Source organism: Oryctolagus cuniculus, chromosome 15, assembly GCF_051225735.1.
Source record: "Oryctolagus cuniculus isolate XC-2025 breed Fujian yellow rabbit chromosome 15, ASM5122573v1, whole genome shotgun sequence".
NCBI lineage: Eukaryota > Metazoa > Chordata > Mammalia > Lagomorpha > Leporidae > Oryctolagus > Oryctolagus cuniculus.
This window is the reverse complement of record NC_142881.1, coordinates 15,214,311-15,238,804: the sequence shown is the minus strand read 5'-3', so window position 1 is coordinate 15,238,804 and position 24,494 is coordinate 15,214,311. Positions and strand designations below refer to the sequence as shown.

General features: G+C 45.4%; 1 protein-coding gene across 1 annotated transcript in view; it reads left to right on the top strand.

The window, feature by feature from the left end:
• Window positions 1-16,996, top strand: part of TRUB1 (TruB pseudouridine synthase family member 1) — an 89,327-nt gene extending 72,331 nt beyond the window's left edge. The window contains exon 5 of the mRNA XM_089314263.1: window positions 8,638-16,996. Within this exon, the coding sequence (XP_089170389.1) occupies window positions 8,638-8,651 (14 nt within the window). The 3' untranslated portion in view covers window positions 8,652-16,996. The remainder of the gene's footprint in view (window positions 1-8,637) is intronic.
• Window positions 16,997-24,494: the final 7,498 nt, after the last annotated feature.

The window sequence follows — 24,494 nt, the reverse complement described above, 5'->3', positions numbered from 1 at the left end:
CCGGCGCCCCGACCGGGACTAGAACCCGGTGTGCCGGCGCCGCAAGGTGGAGGATTAGCCTATTGAGCCACGGCGCCGGCCTTCATTTAATATTTCTAAGGCCATGTGTCCTAATTTAATGATGTCTGCTTCACAAAATTTTGAAGCCTAAGTTTATCTCTCAGGTAAAGTGTTTAGCATGATTCTTAGTAAACAGTAAACAGAAGCAAATGCCACCTGTGAAGAGGTAAGAATGCCTCCGGATTTCCATTCTTTAGGTGTTCAAGTTAGATGTTTCAAAGATGCTTTCTAAGATACTGTGTTAAAAGGAAGAAGTGAACTGCATCTGATAATAAAGATTGCTCAATGGTGACATAGGCTGTTGGTACAAGAAGAAAGTCTTTAGAGAGTGCCGAGTTCACTTTGTGCATATTAAGTGTGCTACAGTGCAGTCAGTAGACACACACATGCACACGCACATGCATAGCATTAAAGTTAGCACAGCTGTCATCCCTTAGCCTTGGTTTCACTCTCCACAATCTGAAAATATGAAATGGGAATCCCAGAAATAAACAATGTGTAAGTCTTAAGCAACATGTATTACAGTATATTATTATAATTCTATTATATCATTAGTTTTTTTTTTTTAAAGATTTATTTAAGAAGTAGAGTTACAGACAGTGTGAGGGAGAGCCAGAGAGAGAGAGAGGTCTTCCATCTGCTGGTTCACGCCCCAAATGGCCACAACAGCCAGATCTGCGCAAATCTGAAGCCAGGAGCCAGGAGCTTCTTCTGGGTTCGCTACGAGGGAGCAGGGACCCAAACGCTTGGGCCATTTACTGCTTTCCCAGGCCATAGCAGAGAGTTGGATTGAAAGAGGAGCAGCCAGGACAGGAACCAGCCCCCATTATGGGATGCTGGCGCCTCAGGCAGTGGATTAGCCTACTGCCCCACAGCACCGGCCCCTATCATTAGTTTTTGTTGTTAACCTCTTACCATGCTTAGAAATATATGTTAAATTTTATCATAGGCATGTACTGGGGTACTTCAAAAAGCTCATGGAAAAATGAATTGAAAAGTTTATTTTGGTGCAAAGCCCTGCATAGCTTTTTCATAATAGATTTTCCATGAACTTTTTGAAGAATATACAGAAAAACATAATACATACTGTACAGGGTTTAGTATCATTTGCAGTTGCAGGCATTCACTGTGGGGTTCTAATATATGGGGAGGGGTACTGAAAACGCCTTTCATTTGCTCCTCTGATTCATCCCTCTGGCAGTCCCCTGAAGGAAGAAGGTTCTGTCTTTATCCATTATTTAGGTGAAGAGTTTGATGTAGTGCTGAGGAGTAGAGAACTTGCCAAGGGTCACCCAGCCAGAGTGATCTCTGTACTTGTTTGACTTGAAAATGCTGTTTACATCACATCTGGAGACACATACTCTGAGGCACAGATGTTTATTGGGAAGGATGAAATGCATGCTGTAATGCCAAAAAATAACTGGGAATAAAGGCAAAAACCAAGACATTTGTTTCTGTTACAGTGTGACAGAGAATAAGGCTCTGTGCTTTGGGATTGAGCATTTGGAGAAAAGGGAAGTGATTTAGTTTGGGTGAGAATTCTCTTGGAATTCTGCATCTGCTTCTGGGCTACTCATTACCAAGCTTACAGGAACCAGCTGGGCGAGGTTCAAAGCGCAGCTTCAGAATGATCAAGGGGCTGCTGGGTTGATTTACAAGGAACGAACAAAAGAAGTGTTACAGCGCAGCTAAGCAAAGACTAAGTGAAGAGCTGCCAAATGCATGCAAGCATCTGCAATGTGTAGACATAAGAAGGGAAATTAATTATTTAACATGATCCACGGAGGCACAAAATGCAGCAATAGGATGAAAATTTAAGCTTAGTTTATAGGAAATATCCTGATAATGGATCTACGAAAGCTATCTGTTGTGTAGTCTTTCCCTAGAGAAGCAATAAAAAATTCAAGCCTTAGGATTTTTGAAACTTTTGGGGGAATTAAATATTAGATGATGTTAGAGGCTTATTCATTTGGTTGAGTGTGGTAATAGTACAGTGGTTATAAGGAAGATGTAATTTTTTAAGTTACATACTCTGAAATACAAGCATAGAATAACATAAAGTAAGAGGTTTCCTTGAAAAGCCTATAACAAGGCTGGCCGGTGCCGCAGCTCACTAGGCTAATCCTCTGCCTGTGGCGCTGGCACCCTGGGTTCTAGTCCCGGTTGGGACGCCAGATTCTGTCCTGGTTGCCCCTCTTGCAGTCCAGCTCTCTGCTGTGGCCCGAGAGTGCAGTGGAGGATGGCCCAAGTGCTTGGGCCCTGCACCCGCATGGGAGACCAGGAGGAAGTACCTGGCTCCTGGCTTCAGATCAGCGCAGCGCACAGGCCATGGCAGCCATTTGGGGGGTGAACTAACGGAAGGAAGACCTTTCTCTGTCTCTCTCACTGTCTAACTCTGCCTGTTCAAAAAAAAAAAAAACAAAAAAACTTAACAAGGCAAAGAGGGGAAGTGGAAGAAAAGAAAGGGAGGGAAAGAAGAAAACCTTGACAGGGTTCTTGATGGTTCACCATTCACTCTGGTGGTGTCTATGAGGCAGGGCTGAAGGCTCTTTTTAAAGCTATAGATAAATATCAAAGAGAATTCTTGGAGTTGTAGGCCTCTCGTGGTAGCTCCAGGAGGTGGGACTTCTAAGGTGAAACAGTGGAGGGCAGGGTTGTTGAAACATTATCAGCAGAGCTTCCCTAGTCTCCTGTCCCATGTTCATGGAAAATACTGGCCCTTGAGTGGAGGTATAGGTGTCTTTGGAATGACGAAACTATTCTCCTGAAAGGAAAAATGCTTTCCCTTAACCTGTTGATTTTTGGAAGCAAGATTGGTCATGCAGGAAATAAAGTGAAAGTTTTTAAAACCCAACAAACATCAATGACACTTAAGTTTGCTGTTTGTTTTTCAGTGGAGAATTTTATTGTAAACTTTGTTTTGAGAGACAAAGAGGGGGAACTCTCACTTGCTGGCTCATCAGCCTAATGCTGGCAATGGCTGAGGCTGGGTCAAGGCCAAAGCCAAGAGCTAGGAAGTCATTCTCAGTCTCCCACATTGGCATAATTGGCAGAAACCCAATTACTGTAGCCATCACCATTGCCTCCCAAGGTCTGCATTAGCAGGAATCTGAAATCAGGAGCTGGAGCTGAAACTCAAGCCTATTTCCTCTGAAGTGGGACAACCCAGCCAGCATTCTAGCCCCCAGCCCTTTAAAGCAGGAATTTTTAAACTGTCTTCTTTCTTTTAGTCTTCTTAGGAAGAACCTAAGTTTACCACCTTGCTTTCAATGTTCAGGGCAGATTTTGGCAACTTTTGGAATAACAAGTTAGACTTAAGCTTGATTTTTTGCTAGAGGAATATAAATATTTTATTTGAATTTTGCTGATAGCAATCAGCCGTGAACGCAAACCTGGTATCTGAGGAGCTGTCATGTCTGAATTTCTTTGGAATGCACAAGTAGGCCAGCGAACGGCAGCAGAGTGATGTGTATTCTCGCTCGGTGCAAGGATAAGGTCTCTAAGTGTTGGTGCTGACTGAACATGAAGGTGAGGCTGGGTAGTGGAAGGGCTTGGTTGAGTTTGTGTTGTCCACAGATATTCCTTCTCCATCTGCATTCACTTCTGGGGCAAGCCTGTATCTCCTCCTGCCTGTGCTGTGGTTAAGCTCCCTGGGCTCTAGGCTTTTCCAGCCACCATCATCCCTGCCTTGCCTCTTGAGTAATTGTTCTGAAACACAACGGAGGGGTCAATCTCCTCCAATTCCGAGCGCCTGCTGGATAAGCGTGACCAGAACCAGGTCTTCTTGACTGTATCCCTGGTGCTTGACACCAGGCCTACCATGTAGACGTTGTTCAGTGGAGACCTGATTGAACACCTGCCATCTCGGTGCCCCCCCTTCTTCCAGTTGCTTCTCTCTCTACCAACTGAACCTCTGCCCAGAAAGTGGAATCTTCCCCTTGTCTACCTGATGATTTTTCAAGACTCAGAGTTCATAGCAATGAAGAGTTCTGTGAAGGCCTAGTCAGAACTGATCCATCCTCAGCTCGGTTGCTGCGGCATCTCATACATCTGCTCATTACCATAGTTAGCACCCCATTTTAATCATCCATTTACTTGTCTGGCTTCCCCGGCAGACTGTGGGATCTTTGAGAACAAATACACTGTTTTCATCTTTGTTTCTTCACTGCCTGGCACATTCTTGGCAATCAACATCGTGAAATAAACCTTGGGAGCCATGATGTTACAAATGTGGGAAGGGCGAGAGCACTCAACAAATTTAAGGGGGCGAGTGGAGTTTGACAGCCTTCTTTTGGCACGTGTTGGTGGATGTTTACTCAGCTCAAGGCTGCTTTTCTGTCTGTGGTTCAAGGAGAGACTACTAAACAGAACCAGTTAGAATGTAGCCACCCCTGGTCTGGGATGGACACACATTTCCTCCCGTTTCTGTCTAAAGGACCGGAAGCTGAGGAGTGCGCTGAGATAACACTAGGAATGTTTATTCCACTACTCTGAGCTGCCTCTCAATTCTAAGAATTTATGATAGAAACATGATGATATAAACTCATTCTAATTTGTGGGGGCTTTGTTTATTTGTTTCTTTAAAGGAGGAGGTGAAATTGGATTGTTTGTTTGGTTGGGTTTCTTCTTCAATAAGAAGCATCTTAATATAACTAGCCCGGACATCTGTCCCATTTTCAAAAATTACAAGTTTCGATCATTGCTAAATTGTACAGATCCCAATCTGTCTGCTCTGCATACATTTGCATTTATAAAAGCAGAAGCAGACTAAAAGTCTTTCTAATGCAATCCCCTAAATGCATGAAGTATTAGATTGCTTTCCCCCATTGGTTCATGCATTGCTAAGGGCTTAAAAGGATCATTGATTTGAATTATTTAATGTGTACAGCGGGTTGTGTTTCTTCTTTTTTTTTTTAAAGAACCTTTGGGGGTATTGCTTTAGTTTTTTTTAATGTTAAATCTCATTTTTTCTTTGAAAATAAGAAGTTAAAGCTGTATTCACATAAGCTCTCAAAGTGCCGGATTTTTATTGTGTTTTTAAGTCATCTAGGAAATGTTTGATTCCAACAAAACATTGCTGCTGAAAATTGGGCTGAAATTGCTGGGCTGAAAATATAGTTAAAACTGCACTTTATTCTAATGTATTATTTTCTCTCTCTTTTGTGTGTGTGTCAGGGGGATGCTGATACAAATGAAGGAACAGGGAAAGATTCAATCGAATCTATAATAAAACGCCATCCTGGATTGTTGTTGTTGGGTTTGAAATCATGCTGGCTTTCACTTGAATTCAAAACTCGACAACCAGTCCTCAACCTCTCTCTTTCTTTGCTTCTGCCTCTGCCTCTTTGTAACTCTGCCTTTCGAATAAATAAATAAATCTTTTTTTAAAAAAAGCATATGCAGGCACAAGATGAAAGAAATTGGGACTCCATGTAAGGCATAAACATTAATAAATCTGATGGTAAATTTTTGTGATTGACTAAATATCTTAATAAATAAATTCTGCTTCTGGAATAGAGGTTAGAAATGGATAGCCTACAGGGTTGCCCCGGCTTTGGCTCTTGAATCAGAAGTATTAGCCAAGGATGCCAGTAAACGAAGTTGAGTTTTCAATGTTCTATTCCGCAAGCTGTGGCCACTGCCCTATTTTCACTTACAGTAACTCCTTCAGAATTAATATACCTCAAAAATAGCTGCAGCTTCTCCGATTTGTAAAAATAGTACCAGCTGCTCTGTCCTTGCCTCTACCTGGAAGTCTCTGAGGTCTTACAGGAAGGCACTCATTTCCATTCAGCGACTACTGGGGGCAACGTGCGTGTGCAGGCAAGGAGCCCCTGCCCTCAAGGCACTTCTCTGCAATACAGGAGGAGGAAATCCTAATACAGTAATGCAATACTTACATGGGAAGTCCAGTTAGAAAGGCACATCCATTAAAGCCAGGTGGTAGGTATAAGGTATCTAAAACAGTCTATAATTTTTGGTATATTTGAAATATCTTAATTTTTTAAAATAAAGAAGGATATATATATGTGTATATATATATATATGTGTGTGTATATATATATATATATATGTAACAGCCAGAATTTAGAGGACTAAGGGTTAGCAGGGGTCTGTAATGGCTTCATCCAGCCTTTGGGCAACTTCCTGTAGCGTTTAGCTTGGCTTTCCTGAACACTCTCCTGAGAAGACTCTGCTTTTCCCCGCTTATTCAAGAGAGGCAGCAAGATACACATTCTTGGGGGCCCCAGCGCATTCCTTGCTGTTAGCCCTTAGCAGCCTGCTGCATGAAGTTCACTCTGTCCTTCCTAACCCCGCCTGTCTCCTGTCCAGTGAGTTCTGGCAGCTGGCTCCCTGCCTTCCCCCTCACCCCATCCCATGTCCAACAAACCTGATGTCAGACCACTGTCCACCCTTTCCATTGCCACAGATCAGCCCAGGCACCTCTCAGTGGGACTCCTGGGGTGGGGTCCTTTCTCTCCTAGCAGGACACTGTGCTCTACAACTGGCAAATGTAGAGGAGACTGGGAGAGAGGCGGGTTTGGAGTCCAGAGGAAGTTCAAGCTGTGGTGCACATGAGGGCTGTGAGGAGTCTCAGACGTCCAAGAGTTGGCAGTGAGTGAGGTGAGTGAGGCTCCAGGGAGAGATCAGTGCTGATGATCTGGGATTTATCAGTGTGTGGCTGGGGTTTAGACAGAGGGATAAGGGAAACTTGTTGTTCTAGGGAGAGCATAGGAAGGCTGGAGAGAAGAGAGTAGTGCAAATCGAGGGATAACGTGTTCCAAGCAGGAAGGACCGGCCAGGCCTGCTGAGGGAAGGCGGAAGATGAGAACAGAACAGCAGTCATTCCGCCTGGAGAACTTGCATTCCTTGGCAGCCTCGGAGAGGGCACTGCTAAAAGCCACTTGAAACTATTTGCAGGATTTGTTTGGCGTGGGTATTATTCCAGGCCAAGAGAAAAATAATGGCCACTGAGCCAGTCCTGCATGCCTAGCTCTGTGTTGCCCCCAAGTGATTCCCACAGCAGCTGTAGAAAGTAGCATCAGCCCCATGTGACAGATAAGGACACTGAGGTACAGTGGTTTGCCTAAGGTTTCACCAGCAAAATTAGGGCAGAGCTAGGACTTGAACCGAGGCAGTCTGACCCAGGAACACCATGCTTTTAACTACTGGACTGGTGGTCACAGAAGACCATGACTCACCAAAACCCATACATAGTAATATTAATAAGGAGCGTTTGAGCTAGATTAGGAGTTGTTTACCCAGAAGTGAAAAGTAAAGCTGTAACAGTGAGATCTTCGGGGAGAGAAAGTGGGGACCTGGGGGCAAGAAGGGAGAACGACCAGCAACAACAGCAGAGACAGGGGGCAGGTAGCTGGCTGGACGGGAAACCCCGGAAAATACCCACAGCCAGAGCCGGGTGTCAGGCTTTCCCACATCCCCCATGACAGTCTCATCCCCTGATGGTCTTGGTTGTACAAATCACAGTAAATGTTAGGACTGCAGTCTCAGCCACGGGACAAAGTGCTGCTTGGTTTCTAAACTCTTCAGCTCCAGATTCTGATCTGTATCCGCCTAGACTCACCCAGGGTCACGGAGGTGTCCCCCGAGACAGACAGAGGGCCAGGCGGTTGTCAGTGAAGCCCAGGAGGGGAGGTGCTGGTCCACAGGCTGGTGGTTCCTTGGGACCCGAGTGATAATACTTGCGCATATGTGGTAGTGGCTGGAGGTGACTATTGTTACAAGCAGAAAATTTGGTGTGTGCTAGGGGAAGGGGGCATACGATCAATTCTCTGATGGATAACAGACAACAATCCTGAGCTCCAAAATCCATTCTCTTGCTCTCTGGAGAGAACTGATCATTAGAATTGCAGGTGACCTTGAGGAAGGACTCAGGCTCCACCTAAGCCAGGCTTCTTTCAGCTGTCAGTGGGAAAACACGAGGCTGCATTAGCCTCCGCCGAAGCGCTCTGGCTTAGCCAGCACTTGTTCCCACTCCTTTCTGTTTCCTTTGAAATCCAAACGGTCTTCGATCCCTTCCTTTCTGCTGCGCCAGCGCTGATTGAGCTGCGTGAGTTTGTGCCGTGGAGGCGCCACGACACTCACTGCGCCGGTGCCTGGGTGGATGGGGTTGCACACAGCTCCCGCATGGGAGGTTGTCGCGTGCTTGTTGAGATGCGATCGCAGCCACGTTCTGTTTTTCTGCCATCGACTCATGACAAAAAGCAGCAGCTGACCCTCCTCTTGTAAGGGATGCTAACGGTGTAATAAATCACTTTTTTTCCCATGTCAGTTTCCTGCCTTGCCCTCATTTCATAGATGAAATCACTTGTGCAGAGCTGACTACACTTTGGCTCTGAAGTTCAGAAAGGCTGCAGCAGGGAGCACCAGGCCTTTTGATGTGCGTCTTCCCTGTTGTGTTAACTCACCTGGCAGACTTAGGAAAAGGCTCCCCCCGCTGAGCAGGTGCAAGGTGGTGCCCGCTGAAAGCTATTGTTATATTCAAAAGTTGAAAGCAAGTGGAAGGTTTGGGAATAATAACGATAACTATTCCTGTCTTTTTATTTTTATCCACAGATGCAAGGAGTTGAGTTAGTAATACTCAATTCATGGCGTGTCTTCCTTGTTGTCTCTCCCAGGGATGCTCCTGTTTCATGTGTGTATTCCCCATTTCTGCTCGTTGATCGTGCTCTGCCAACCCCCCTCCCAGTATCCCATAGGTAGTAGTTCTGATGGATTTAATGTGCAGTTTATTTGAATGTGTTCTTACAAATTGCATAAGCCTGTATAGTTAATTTATCTAATGGTACTGTGTTATATGTTTCCCTTTCTTTAGGAGATTTTTTTAAATGCTTTTTTTCCCATGTACTTAGAGAGAGAGAGAGAGAGAGAGAGTGAGAGAGAGTCTTCTATCTGCTGGTTCATTCCCCCCCAAATCCTCACAACAGCCAGTGCTGGGCCAGGCTGAAGCCAGGAGCCTGGAACTCCATCTGAGTCTCCCACATGGGTAGCAGGGGCACAAGCACTTAAACCATCATCTGCTGCCTCCCCGAATGCATTAGCAGGAAGATGGATTGGAGATGGATTAGCCGAGACCAAGCCTGTGATATGGGATGCAGGCATCCAAAGCCATGGCTTAACCAGTTGCACTACAACACCTCCTCAAGAGATAATTAAGATCCACCCTTGGTGCCGTGAGTCTGTCTGCCCTATTGATTGCAGGTCCTCCATGTCTCTTGTCTCTTTGTTGGGTTCTTACTCTATGCCAGGGCGATGGCTAAGCATTTCAGATGCATTATTTCTTTTTGTCATCACGATAACCCAGAAGTGGTGGACTATTATTTTGACAGTAATCCCAAAACAAAATGAAATAAGTCAGAATTATATTAGGAGATTCAAGAGAATGAGACACAGATGTGCCAATGGCCAGGCAGTATTTTCTCAGCATACTCAGGGCTGCTGCTCTCGCAGCTGCATATTGCTTCAGTTCTTGTCCTGGCCTTTCAATACTGCTGAGTTCAGCTCGGCTGCCTTTCCTCCCTCTGCCAGTCCTGCTTCTGTGAGTCAAACAGCACAGAGGAGTGACTCATCTGGAACCCAAGGACAGAGGAGCTGCAATGCCAAGTTGTTGGGCATCTGTGTCCATTCTCTTGGAAGAACAAAGTTAGGGAAGTCCAGTGTGGCTGTAGTGCCTCTTTAAGTTGTGTGCTCAGCCAAGGCACGAGCCTCCCATGTCCGTGACAAAATTAGAGGACGGCTGAGCTCCAGAGCGAAGTCCACATATTCAGTGGCTCAACCCGTTGGATAAAGAGACAATCACTGGCCAGCGCCGCCGCTCACTAGGCTAATCCTCCGCCTTGCGGCGCCGGCACACCGGGTTCTAGTCCTGGTCAGGGCGCCGGATTCTTTTCCGGTTGCCCCTCTTCCAGTCCAGCTCTCTGCTGTGGCCCAGGAGTGCAGTGGAGGATGGCCCAAGAGCTTGGGCCCTGCACCCCATGGGAGACCAGGAGAAGCACCTGGCTCCTGCCTTCGGATCAGCGTGGTACGCCAGCCGCAGCGCGCCGGCCACGGCGGCCATTGGAGGGTGAACCAATGGCAAAGGAAGACCTTTCTCTCTGTCTCTCTCTCACTGTCCACACTCTGCCTGTCAGAAAAAAAAAAAAAAAAAAGAGAGAGAGAGAGAGAATTGCCAGTGATGTCAGTGAGCACCTGTGGAGAGGTTACAGGGCAGATACCAGGATGTGTCACTGAGCACTGCATAACCAGACTAAACAGGTTAGAAGCTGACTGTGGATCTGAACATGTAAAAGTTAATATCCTTTGTGCTGAATAGGAACCCTTGCCTGGCCTTATGTCTCTATTCTCCTTTTTTAAAAAAATTATCAACAGTTTTGCACTTACAATGCTTTTTACAGTAACTCCCAGATCATACTCCATGGAAATGTATCAAAACCCAGTACAGCCACAGGTGACAAAGGAGAGCGCATGTTAATGTTTAAGTTATTCAGAGAAGTACTTGATTATGTTTTCTCAGGTCATATATTTTGCTTTTCAGGTCTTCCTTTTTACCTTATCAGTCATTTGATATGGAAATAATACATTTGAGAAAGATTTTCAACAACTGAATATCTTTAGAAAATTCTCTGATTCCTTTCTTATTTCTGAAAAAAAGAAGAAACTCACATTCAATATAGCTGATTTTGGCTGGCGCCACGGCTCACTAGGCTAATCCTCCGCCTTGCAGTGCCGGCACACCGGGTTCTAGTCCCGGTCGGGGCGCCGGATTCTGTCCCGGTTGCCCCTCTTCCAGGCCAGCTCTCTGCTGTGGCCAGGGAGTACAGTGGAGGATGGCCCAAGTGCTTGGGCCCTGCACCCCATGGGAGACCAGGAGAAGTACCTGGCTCCTGCCTTTGGATAGGCGCAGTGCGCCGGCCGCGGCGGCCATTGGAATGTGAACCAACGGCAAAGGAAGACCTTTCTCTCTGACTCTCTCTCTCTCTCACTGTCCACTCTGCCTGTCAAAAAAAAAAAAAAAAAAAAAAAAAAGCTGATTTTATGTTTTTTCAAATGTGTCACTTCTCTTAACTCGGGATCGAACGCTTATGTCCAATTTTTACTGACTGGTCTTCATTTCTCGTCACTGAGCTCTGCTCCCTTCTCACCACATAGGTGTAATTGCCCACTCTAATCAAGAGTTTCTAACAGATTCCTGGTCCAGTGTTTCTTAACTGTTGAATGCATGCCAGTGACAAACAGCTAACTGGATTCTTCATAGACTCCTTCTGGCTTCCGGAAAGCAGTGCCCAAGTACGGTGTGGTGTGGGGAGCAATCCGGACTAGACTAAGTTACTCGAATTAGGACTTATTCTATGCATCTGCTCTCCTCTGTGGGGAGCAGCTCGGACTAGACTAAGTTACTGGAATTAAGACTTATTCTATGCATCTGCTCTCCTACAATATGGCGCTGGGAGAGGAGAAAACAGCTTCTACCCAGCTGCCTCCAGTTCAACCAATAAACTGTAGGACTTGCTCCTGATTGGAGAGCAGCGTACTCGGCGTGTGGGCAGCCGAGTTGGGATTGGCGGAGGAGGACTATAAAGGAGGAGAGAGATGGCATGCACCAGGAACATCTATGGGGAACATCTAGCTGAAGGAACACCTGTGCAGCCCCCGAGAAGAGCCGGCCGGCGGTGTGCCGCTCCCCTGCGGAAGTGGGGAATGTGGCCAGGGGGAACTGCCCTTCCACGGAGGTGGAAGGGATAGTAGCCAACCCGGGAAGAACCAGCAGCAAACCCGGGGAGGGCCGAGCAGACGAAAGAACAGCGCAGGGTCCTGTGTCGTTCCCCCACGAAGACGGGGAGCGACATAATGGTGCCGTGACTCGGATAGGAAACTTAGGACGGATAGCAAACTTAGGAGGGAAGAAACGGGAAGAAGCAGGAAAATACCAGAGAGAGAGACTAGCAAAGAGCCTAGGTGCCGGAAGAAGCTATTGAAAGCCTAGGCATAGACTCGGATATGGACTGTGGGAAAGAAGTTAGGATTGAAAGCGAAAGTGAAAGCTTTCATAGACTCGGATGCGGACTATGGCGGGGAAGCTAGGAGATTGAAAGCGAAAGTGAAACCTGGAGGAGGCTTGGACTCGGATACGGACTGTGGGAAAGAAGTTAGGATTTAAAGTGAAAGCAAGAAGAAACTTAGACTCAGATACGGACTGCAGGTTGAAAGTGAAAGTGAAACCTATAAGAAACTTAGACTTGGATACGGACTGTGGGGAGAGGCCAGGAGAAATGAGGGAGGAATATTGTTGGAAGAAAACTTAGGGAAACATACCGGGTAGAGAAAAAAATGTTAGGGAGGATGAAGCCGCGAGTGCAGGCCAAGCCATCTTGGAATTCTTCAAGTCAGCCCGGGGAGCAAGAGGCGAAGATCTGGAACCAGAGGCAGAGACGTGGGCCACCAGGATTCGCCAGGTTAGTCCGGGGAACTTGGACTGAATGCCGGTGGTGGCGGAAACATTCGCGGAAGCCGCCGCGTGCAGAGAGAGCACGGGGCGTTGGCGCAAGGCCGTGGTGCGGGCGCGAAGTGCGTGGAGACCGCGGAGCGTGCGCGCAGAGCCGGGAACCCGCCGGCGGGGCGAGGCGCCGGGAAGCCGCGCAGAGCCGTGAAGCTGCCGCGGGGCGAGGCGCCGGGAAGCCGCGCAAAGCCGGGAAGCCGCGCAGATCAGAGAAGCGCGGGCTGAAGTGGCTCAGCCGGAAAGCTGCCGAGAAGCAGCCTCGGGGCGGGCGCAGCCGGGAAGCCGCGGGGATAAGAATGAGAGCAGGAAGCCGCAGGGATAAGAGAAACAGAAGTTTTAGAAGTAAAGTGAGAGAAATAGGAATGCTGGAAGATAGAAGTGGAATGGGAGAGATAGGAATGCCCGGAGATAGAGAAATAGAGAAAAATAAGGCCTCCCCTCAACATGCCAATTAGAAGGCTTGGATTCGGTCTGCCCGATTAGTGAGGCGATGAGCACCTGGGCGGCTAGCCGCAGGTCACCGAAGACAGGCACGAATTAACATCAGTAAAGCTTCCCCACAATGCAACAATTAGGAGGTTTGGATTCGGTCTGCCTGATTTAAGGCGGTAAGCGCCAGCAAAGCTCGACCAGAGTATGAGCCGCAGGTCACCGAAGACAGGCACGAATTAACATCAGTAAAGCTTCCCCACAATGCAACAATTAGGAGGTTTGGATTCGGTCTGCCTGATTTAAGGCGGTAAGCGCCAGCAAAGCTCGACCAGAGTATGAGCCGCAGGTCACCGAAGACAGGCACGAATTAACATCAGTAAGGCCTCCCCACAAAAAGGCAATGAGAAGGCTTGGATTCGGTTTGCCTGATAGGTTTTGTAAGCACCTGCAGGCAGTTCTAGCAGAGCAGAGCATGCGCTGCAGGGCACCGAACACAGGCACGCATCAGCGCCTAAAAACCTCCTCACAACATGGCGAAGAGAGGACCTGGATTCGGTTTGCCTGATAGGACTTGTAAGAGCCTGTGGCAACTCTAGCAAGTAGAGCAGAGTGTGTGCCGCGGGACACCGAAGACAGGCGCGTATCAACGCTAAAAAATAAAAAGAAAGGGGGATCTGTGGGGAGCAATCCGGACTAGACTAAGTTACTCGAATTAGGACTTATTCTATGCATCTGCTCTCCTCTGTGGGGAGCAGCTCGGACTAGACTAAGTTACTGGAATTAAGACTTATTCTATGCATCTGCTCTCCTACAATATGGCACTGGGAGAGGAGAAAACAGCTTCTACCCAGCTGCCTCCAGTTCAACCAATAAACTGTAGGACTTGCTCCTGATTGGAGAGCAGCGTACTCGGCGTGTGGGCAGCCGAGTTGGGATTGGCGGAGGAGGACTATAAAGGAGGAGAGAGATGGCATGCACCAGGAACATCTATGGGGAACATCTAGCTGAAGGAACACCTGTGCAGCCCCCGAGAAGAGCCGGCCGGCGGTGTGCCGCTCCCCTGCGGAAGTGGGGAATGTGGCCAGGGGGAACTGCCCTTCCACGGAGGTGGAAGGGATAGTAGCCAACCCGGGAAGAACCAGCAGCAAACCCGGGGAGGGCCGAGCAGACGAAAGAACAGCGCAGGGTCCTGTGTCGTTCCCCCACGAAGACGGGGAGCGACAGTGTGGTAACATCACATGCACCTACATGGTCACAGATGCCTGGCAAAATGAGACGGAAGGAGGGCCTCTGGGCCTCAGCAGTGGGTGACAACAGTGTCACTAGCCTGAGGGGTCCAGGTTGAGGAGGTGAAACAGATACGGTCCACACCCAGGAAGCAGAGGAAGGGTGGAAGAGACCTGCCTGATGAGATTGATCCACACGGAGTGGAGGAGCCTGCACCCAGCTGTAGAAACTCGGAGTGCCCTACCCAGAGCAGGAGCCAGGGAGGGCTTCCTGGAAGAAGCAGCCTCTGAGCTGCCAGCTAATGAGGAAACTACAAAAACTCTCTGGCTCCCCCTTTTCCCACATCCATTTGTTAGCATTGGAGTTGACCACCTACAGGGGCTCACGAATCTGCCAGGGCCTCTTCTCTGTGGAGCAGTCACAGAACATGGGACCAGGCCCTTCTTAGAGACTGGCTCCCTAGAGGGACCCACAGACCACTTGGTCCATCCTGGCAGCATTCCCAAGAAGGGCCTCTCCCTCAGGAAGGTTGCGTCTTTGCCAGGTCTCATTTGCTCCTACGCTTTCAGAGTCAGAGTTTGGCACACCCGGATATGTTGGAAGACCATCCCTCCTTGCATGATGAGATGGAAGAAAGGTGAGCAGATGGCAGGCCTGTCTTCTTGCGGTCTGGCAGCCATTCCAACAGGGAATGCACAAATGCCTCTCCCTCCCTGTCCCTCCTGCCTTCCCCTCCCCTCCTTCCCCCTCCCTTCCCATCCCTTCCTTTCCTTTCCATTTCAAGCATATTTGATCATCCTAGGCTGTCTGCCTCACCCTGTTCTCTATTGGAAATGGAAGCCACGTATCCTTTACTGAATGAAAAATTAGTAGAACTGAAATTGATAATAAAAGTGAGCATAAATTAGGCAGTATACAAAGAGTAATGAAAAGATATGTAACTCTTAACAGGGAGAAAAATGAAAAAAGAGGGCAAAGAAAGAATAAAAACCTAAATGACCTATTTGTTAGAAAAAACAACATTAGACAAAATAGTATTTTTTATTCATGTATGTATCTACAGAGTAAAATCTAGAGAGAGATCTGATCTGAACCATTCCGCGTGAAGAGAGCTGTAAGTGAAAGGAAAGGGAGTTTTAAATAAATGCAGCACTATAGCAGGTGCCGTGCCTTCTGGAACACTTGCCCATCTCTTCCAAACAATGCAATGTTTAAGGCTCAACTTTAATACAATTAAGACAGGAAGACAGAAAGAGAGCAGGCATCCCCTGGCAGAACGCTCAGGATTTCTTACCGTTCACTCTGCAAGATCACAACTGTCTTAGATGAAAAGAAAATAGTTGCTCTGTTGAAAGAGAAGCTTGGTACAATCAGAGATTTAAAATGTACTCCTGATTGGAGTATCCCAATCATAGGAAAGGTTAAATTCATTGATAGAAAATATGAAAGACTAATATGTATCACTGAGGACAGGTGTTGGCCCATCAGCTAAGATACTGCTTGGGATGCCTGTATCCCATACTGGAGTGCCTGGGTTCAAGTTCTGGCTCCACCTCCAGTTCAGCTTCCTGTTAATGTTTGTTCACTCTGAGAGGCAGCAAGTAATGACTCAAGTACTTGGGTTCCTACCACCCATGAGGTTATGTTCTGCGCTCCTGGCTTTGGCCAGGCCCAACCCTGGCTGTTGTAGGCATCTGGGAAATGAACCAGCTGATGGAAAGATCTGTTTCTCTGTTTCTCTGCCTTTCAAGCAAAAAAAAAGAAAAAAGAAAAAAATGTGTTCTGAAATGACAGTAATTACATCAGAACTTGAGCAGGAATGCACCTAATGATCATTGAGACAGATACCAAATCCAGGAACATGGACTTGAAAATGCATAAAATAATTTAATATAAAATAAAGTTGGCATGGTGAGCCAGAGGGGGAGTGGGGCTGATAATGCAATAATTGATATTGAGAAAATACCAATTTATTGGGGAAGAAGTAAGCTTATTTCCTACCTCATTTATGATAGCAAATAAATTAGAGATAGATAAAAGATTTTTGTGTGTGCCAAATGCATTTTTGAAATTCTTTTAGAATACTTACTAGTACCAACCATACTATCAATCAAATGAAGATGCAGAGCTATGAGTAAACTCAATTTTTCAAATTATTTTTTAAACAAATTTTGCATTGATTCACTCCCTAGAAAGAGCATTCATAACAGACTTGTCCTATTAAATGATGGGCTAAATCTCCCCAGCTCAATGTAGGGATTCTTCTATTAAAAAAAAAAAAAAAAGAACAAACAAAAAAACACCAAAAAGACCCAATCCTTTTGGTCCTGGAAAGACTAAGCCTTATATCTGTAGCACCAGGAGATTTGTAGTTCTCTGCACAGGGGCTAAAGTTAAAATTGAACTAATTCTGACATCCATTAACACTGAGCAAAATGAGTAGATATACCTGCATGGGGACTTTTATGATTAAACTTGTTTATTAAACTAACAAATATGATTTGTATGGGAATTTTTTAGCATATCAAAATGGTCTTGGCTTAGTCCAACAAAATAATACATTCTGATGAGGTTAACTATTATTGTCAATAGGTAGATTTTTTTTTTAAATGCATGATTTTCAGCATGATTTTTTTCTAGTTCTGAGAAGAATGTCTTTGGTATTTTGATTGGTATATCATTGAATCTGTGTATTGCTTTCAGAAGAATGGACATTTTGATGATATTGATCTTCCAATCCATGAACATGAAAGATTTTTCCAATTTTTGTATCTTCTGTGTCTTTCTTTAATGTTTTGTAATTATCATCATAGAGACCTTTGACATCCTTGGTTAAATTTATTAAAAGGTGTTTAATTTTTTTTGTAACTATTGTGAATGAGATTGATCTTATAAGTTATTTTTCTTCAGCCATGGCATTGCCTGTGTATACAATGGCTTTTGATTTTTGTGTATTGATTTTATATTCTGTTACTTTACCAAACTCTTATATGAGTTCCAGTAGTCTCTTGGTGGAGTCTTTGGATCCCCTATATATAGAATCATGTCATCTGCAAATAAGGATAGTTTGACTTCCTCTTTCCCAATTTGAATCCCTTCAATTTCTTTTTCTTGCCTAATGGCTCTGACTAAAACCTCCAGGACTATATTGAATAGCAATGGCAAGAGTGGGTCTGGATCTCAACTTTTCCCCATTCAATAGGACACTGGCCATGGGTTTGTCATAAATTGTCTTGATTGTGTTGAGGAATGTTCCTTATATACTCAATTTGCTTAGAGTTTTCATCATAAAAGGGTGTTGAATTTTATCAAATGCTTTTTCTTGTATCTATTGAGATAATCATATGAATCATATAATTCAGCAATTTGTATTAATGTGATGTAATGTGATTTGAGAATGTTGAACCAACCTTTCATACCAAGGCTAAATCCCACTTGGTCCCTATGAATGATCTTTCTGCTGTATTGTTGGCTTCTATTGACCAGAATTTTGTTGCGGATTTTTGCATCTGTGTTCATCAGGGAAATTGATCTGTGGTTCTCTTTTTCTGTTGTATCTTTTTCAGGTTTAGGAATTAAAGTGATACTGGCTTCATAGAAAGAATTTGGTAGGATTCCCTCCCTTTCAATTGTTTTGAATAACTTGAGAAAAAGTGGATTCAGTTCTTTAAATGTCTGGTAGAATTCAGCAGTGAAGCCTTCTTGTCCTGGGCTTTTCTTTGTTGGGAGGGTCTTTATTATTGATACAGTTTCTGTCTTTGTTGTTGGTCTATTAATGTTTTCTATGTCTTTATGGCTCAATTTAGGTAGGTTGTATGTGTCCAGGAATCTATCCATTTCTTCTAGGTTTCCCAGTTTGTTGGCATATAGCTCTTTTTAGTAATTTCTGATGATTCTTTTTATTTCTATGCTGTCTGTTGTTACATTTCCTGTTTCGTCTCTGATTTTACTGCTTTGGGTCTTGTCCTTTTTTTGATTAATTGGGCCAATGGTTTGTCAATTTTGTTTATTTTTTCAAAAAATTAGCTCTTCATTTTGCTGACTTTTTGTATTGTTTTTATAGTTTCAATTTTGTTGATTTCTTCTCTAATTTTAATTATTTCTTTTCCCTGCTAGTTTTGGATTTGGTTTTGCTATTGTTTTTCTACATCCTTGAGATGCATTGATGGCTCATTTATTTGGTGCCTTTCCAATTTCTTGATGTAGCCACCAATTACTCTAAACTTTCCTCTTAACACTGCTTTTGCTGTATCCCATAAGTTTTGACATGTTGTGTTGTCTTCATTTGTTTCCAGAAATTTTTTGATTTCTGCTTTGATTTCTTCTATGACCCACTGTTCATTCAAGAGCATGTTGTTCAGTCTCCATGTGTTTGCATATGTTCTTGAGATTCCTGAGTTGCTGATTAAGATGCATTGTATGATTTCAATTTATTTGAATTTGCTGAAACTTGTTTTATGGCCTTGTATGTGGTCAGTCCTAGAGAGGGTTTTTTTTTTTTTTTTTTTTTTTGACAGGCAGAGTGGACAGTGAAAGAGAGAGACAGAGAGAAAGGTCTTCCTTTGCCGTTGGTTCACCCTCCAATGGCTGCCGCAGCCGGCGCGCTGCAGTTGGTACACCACGCCTATCCGAAGACAGGAGCCAGGTGCTTCTCCTGGTCTCCCATGGGGTGTAGGGCCCAAGCACTTGGGCCATCCTCAACTGCACTCCGGGGCCACAGCAGAGAGCTGGCCTGGAAGAGGGGCAACCGGGACAGAATCCAGTGCCCTGACTAGGACTAGAACCTGGTGTGCTGGCGCCGCAAGGTGGAGGATTAGCCTACTGAGCCGCGGCGCCAGCCCTAGAGAGGGTTCTATGCACAGGTGAAAAGAATGTGTATTCTTCAACTGTAGGTTGAAAAGTTCTATAGATATCTGTTAGGTCCATTTGGTCTATAGTGTTGATTAACTCTGCTATTTCCTTGCTGATTTTCTGTCTGGTTGATCTGTCCATTTCTGAAAGTGGGATGTTGAAATCCCCCATTACTATTGTATTTGAGTATATATCTCCCTTAAGATCCCTTAGCATTTCTTTTAAATAGCCAGGTGCCCTGTCATTAGTTGCATATACATTTATAATAGTCACATCTTCTTGTTGAATTGATCCCTTAATCATTACGTATTGTCCTTCTTTGTCTCTTTTAGCAGTTTTTGTGTTAAAGTCTATTTTGTCCAATATTAGGATGGCTACACCAGCTCTTCTTTGGTTTCTGTTGGCATGGAATATCTTTCTATCCTTTCACTTTCAGTCTGAGTACATCTTTGTTGGTGAGATGTGTTTCTTGTAGGCAGCAAATAGGTGGGTGTTGTTTTTAATTCATTCAGCCAGTCTGTGTCTTTTATATGGAGAGTTAAGGCCATTTACATTCAAGGTGAATATTGATAAGGACTTGGCCCTGCTATTTTTCCATTAATATTCCTATTGTCTTTTTTATTGCCCCAGGCATGAATCTTTCAGCATCTTAGCCTGCTGGAGCACCAGCCAGTCTCTGTGTGTGGGAGCTAAGCCATGGCTAGAGTTCCCGGTCCCGGGATATGTCTGATATGTTGGACAGGCCTATGGTTTGGCATTTTGCCTGAACATGACAAGTCGTCCATGGGCCATCCCCGCCAAGATCCAGAAGGGGAGGATGTGGCTGCCATTTGGTTGGTGTGCCACTGAGGGCCAGGATAACGGGGGGGCCTGAAGCAGGTATGTGTTTTGGGTGCCAGACCCAGAGAGAGGGAGCCGAGGCACAGCAAGTTAGCAGATCCCAGCAACCCGAGGATTCTGGGAATGCATGCTCCAACCCATTTGCATGGAAAAGCCACCTCACATCTCTGTGCCTCTAGCTCTCCAGGCAGGCTGGAGTGCCAGGCCCGGCTGTCGGCCTGTGTCAGCTTGCTGCCCGCGGGCCTCTAAGCAAAAGGTGGCCCCAATATTCCTATTGGTTACTTTGGATTTCCTTTGTACTTTCACTGGGAGCTTTCCTTCCTTTACCTTCTTCCATAGCAATGACCATGTTTCTGTTTCAGTGTGCAGCACTTCTTTAAGAATAGTCTGAAGTGCTGGACAGGTGTGACAAATTCTTCCAGTTTCTGTTTTCATGGAAGGTCTTTGTTTCACCTTCGTTCATAAATGAGATCTTTGCAGGGCATATTATTCTGGGTTGACATTTTTTTCTCTTAGGATTTGGACTATATCTCACCATTCTCGCCTAGCCCCGTACAGTTTTTGATGGGAAGTCCACTGTGAGTCTAATTGGAGATCCTCTGAAAATAATCTGGGATTTCTCTTGTGCACATGTTAGAATCTTTTCTTTATGTTTTACTGTGAGGAATTTGACTACAGTGTGTCGTGGTGAAGATCTTTTTCTGGTCATGTCTGTATTGGGAGTTCTATGTGCTTCCTGTACTTGGATGCCCCTTTCTTTCTCCAAATTGGGGAAATCTTCTGTTATTATTTCACTAAAAAGGCCTTCTAATCCTTTCTCTCTTTCCACGCTTTCAGGAACTCCTAGAACCCGTATGTTGGGTTGTTTGATAGTATCCTGTAGATTCCCAACAGTGTTTTTTAGTTTTCTAATTTCTTCTTCTTGTGTTTGGTCTGATTGTATAATTTCCTGTGCTTTGTATTCTAAGTTGGATATTCTTTCCTCTGCTTCACTGATTCCTGTTGTTAAGGCTTTCCACTGTATTTTTTATTTGTTCTATTGAATTCTTCATTTCCAAGATTTCATTTTGATATCTCTTTAAGATCTCAATTTTGTGGGAGAAATTTTATTTCATGACATATGGATTTCATTAGTTCATACTTTGCTCCTGATTGCTTCTTTTTTTAAAAAATATTTATTTTATGTATTTGAAAGACAGAGTTACAGAGAGAAATAGAGACAGAGAGAGAAGTCTTCTATCTGATGGTTCACTCCCCAGATGACCGCAATGGCCAGAGCTGCGCCAATCTGAAGCCAGGAGCCAGGAGCTTCCTTTGGGTCTCCCAGGTGGGTGCATGGGCCCAAGCATTTGCACCATCTTCCACTGCTTTCCCAGGCCATAGCAGAGAGCTGGATCAGAAGAAGAGCAGCCGGGACTAAACTGGCACCCATATGGGATGCCGATGCTTCAGGCCAGGGCTTTATCCCATTGTGCCACAGTGCTGGCCCCTCTGATTACTTCTTTTTTTTTTTTGACAGGCAGAGTAGACAGAGAGAGACAAGGTCTTCCTTTTTTTTGCCGTTGGTTCACCCTCCAATGGCCTCTGCAGCCGCTGCACTGCGGCCAGCGCACCGCGCTGATCCGATGGCAGGAGCCAGGTACTTATCCTGGTCTCCCATGGGGTGCAGGGCCCAAGCACTTGGGCCATTCTCCACTGCCTTCCCGGGACACAGCAGAGAGCTGGCCTGGAAGAGGGGCAACCGGGACAGAATCCAGAGCACCCCGACTGGGACTAGAACCTGGTGTGCTGGCGCCACAAGGTGGAGGATTAGCATAGTGAGCCGCGGTGCTGGCCCCCTCTGATTACTTCTAAGTAATCCTATGATCAGTGTTTTGAATTCCATTCCTGGCATTTCTTCAGTCTCATCATCTTCACAATCTAGTATTGAGGTGTTGTGTTCTTTTGGGGTTTAATGTTATCTTCCTTGTTCTTGTTTCTTAGATAGGCGCATTTGTTACTTGGCATTTTGGGGATACTCGTTGGTTTCTTCTTTGATTTTTTTGCTGTGGCAGCTTTTATCTTTGGACTGTGTCTGAGTGGATTAGTGCAGTGTCTGCTTTCAGAGAATAACTAGAGGCGTGTGGGTGGGAGTGGCCAAGGAGCTCTTTTCATTGTTCCAGGGTGAAGGGCAGGTCCGAGGTGACACACCCAGGTTTGGTGTGGTAAATCTCTTTTCTTTGCTTTTTTTAATCAGAGGGGAGGTTTCTTCTTATCTGTTGGTATAGACTTAGCTGAGCTCCTCTCCTCTCAAAGGATACCAGTGCCTGGTGCTAGCCCCAGTGATTATATTATTCATCCACTCTAACACAGGGACCACACAAAGGATCTGTGCAGTCCTCAGTATAAGGTCAGATTTCCCAGAAATGTCCCTCACCAGGTAACTAGGGAGCCCTGATCATGTGGAGCCTCCCACAGTGACTGCCCAATGTCCCAGCCACACCCTGAGTCCTCCCACAAAGGCTCAGTTTTTTCATAGTCCCAGCACACAAGCCTCCCACAGTCACAAGCACCCAGCCTCCTGTCTATTCTCCCTACCAGACTCAGAAGTCTCCTCTTGGCTGGTTGCTGGGTGTGGGTAGGAGCTGGAGCAGCAGTTATGTGTGTACAAAATGGCACCTGCTCTCTGTCAGCTTGCTACGGGACACTTTTGCAGGATGACTGGGGAGAGATAAAATGTGCCCCCGCTTTGTTTTTCTCCTCTAGTTTGGTGGGTACACTATCCCCCACAGGCTCCAAGCCAGATGCCCTCCAGGCTTTTCCTGCAGCTTTTTATTTTTATCAGTGGCTTAGGCTGCTGCAGTCTGGTCTCACCTTGCTCTCCAGCACGGGTGAGGAGGTCTTTGGCCGGTGAGGTCCTAAGTTGCGCACGTGTTCGCCCTCCACGTAGGTCTACTGTGTTCCTCCAATTTACTTGGAGTTTCCTCTGCCGTTTTCTCCCCAACTCTTCCCTGAGACTGCACTCTTTCCACTTTTTAAAAACTATCTTCTAGACTCGAGTAACACGTTCCCTCCCGACTCCACCATCTTAACCCCTGCTAAATGCTTTCTAGACTTAGCTATTCCTCCTGTCTGTGCATTCTACATTGATGAATTCAGTCAACCACAGACCAAAAAGTATTTTTTTAAAGATTGTGTCTGGAGACCTGTGCTGTGGTGTAGTGGGTTAAAACACTGCTTGCCAACACTGGCATCCCATACAGGAGCCAGTTGGAGTCCTTGCTACTCCACTTTAGATCCAGTTCCCTGCTAAAGAACCTGGAAAAGCAGAGGAAGATGATCCAAGTGTTCAGGCCCCTGCCACCCATGTGGAAAATTGTATGGAGTTCCAGGCTCCTGGCTCCAGCTTATGCAAATCCTGGAAGTTATGGCCATTTAGGGAGAGAACCAGTAGAAGGAAGATTTTTCTTTTCTGTCTCTCCCTCTTTCTCCGTAATTCTGTCTTTCAAATAAATAAATAAATCTCCCAAAAGTTGTGTCTGTACTAAACAGGTAAAGACTTTTCTTTGTGTCATCACTTCCTAGATAATACAGTGTAGTAACTAAGTAGGTAGCATTTAGGTTGTGTTATCAATAATCCAGAAATGAATTAAAGTATACAGGAGAATGTGAGTAGCTTCTATGAAAATGCTATGCAATTTTATAGAAGGGACTTGAACAGCTGTAGATTTTGATCCTGGAAGGAGTCTCCCATGGATGGGCGGGTTAGGTCATTAAATCCTCACAGGAACCCACTGAGGCAGGTACTACTATCATCTCCGTCTTACAGATGAGGGACAGAACCAGAGGGGCTGAGCAGCTGGCCTGATCGCACAGCTGACCTGTGGTGGCCCCAGGATGTCAGGCTCTGTTGGCTGCAGAGCCCGTGCAGCCAGTACGAGGTGAATATGTGCACTCTCACTGTGGCCAACTCTGCGTGGGAAGAGAGAATGTGATCAAACTTTAATTCACTTCAGTGAGTGAACCCCAAGGCAGAGAAAAGCAGTGTCGTGGTGAACACAGCTTAGTAGTGTGTATCTGCATGTTCTAAAAATCTCACCTTGTTTCCACATGGCCCCATGCATTTATGCTCTAATAGCTTACAGAATGAAAGTGGCTGGAATTCAAGTGTGGTTTGGGGACACTGACATCAGGGCTGAGTCTGACTTTTTTTTGTTTTGAATAGATTTAATTTTTTGGGAACATTTTTGGGTTTACAGAGAGTTGAAAAGACAGTACAGAGATTTCCTATATACCCCACACCCAATTTCTGCAATTATTAACATCTTAATTATTAACACCTTATATTAGCATAGGACATTTGTTACAATTAATGAGCCAATGTTAATATGTTTTTGTTTAAGATTTGGTTTATTTATTTGAAAGAGAGAGAGAGAGGTGGAGTGAGAGAGAGAGAGAGGGAGAGAGAGGTCTTCCATCTACTGGTTTACCCCTCAAATGACTGCATCAGCCAGAGCTGAGCTGACCTGAAGCCAGGAGCCAAGAGCTTCTTCCAGATCTCCCAGGCAGATGCAGGGGCCCAAGCACT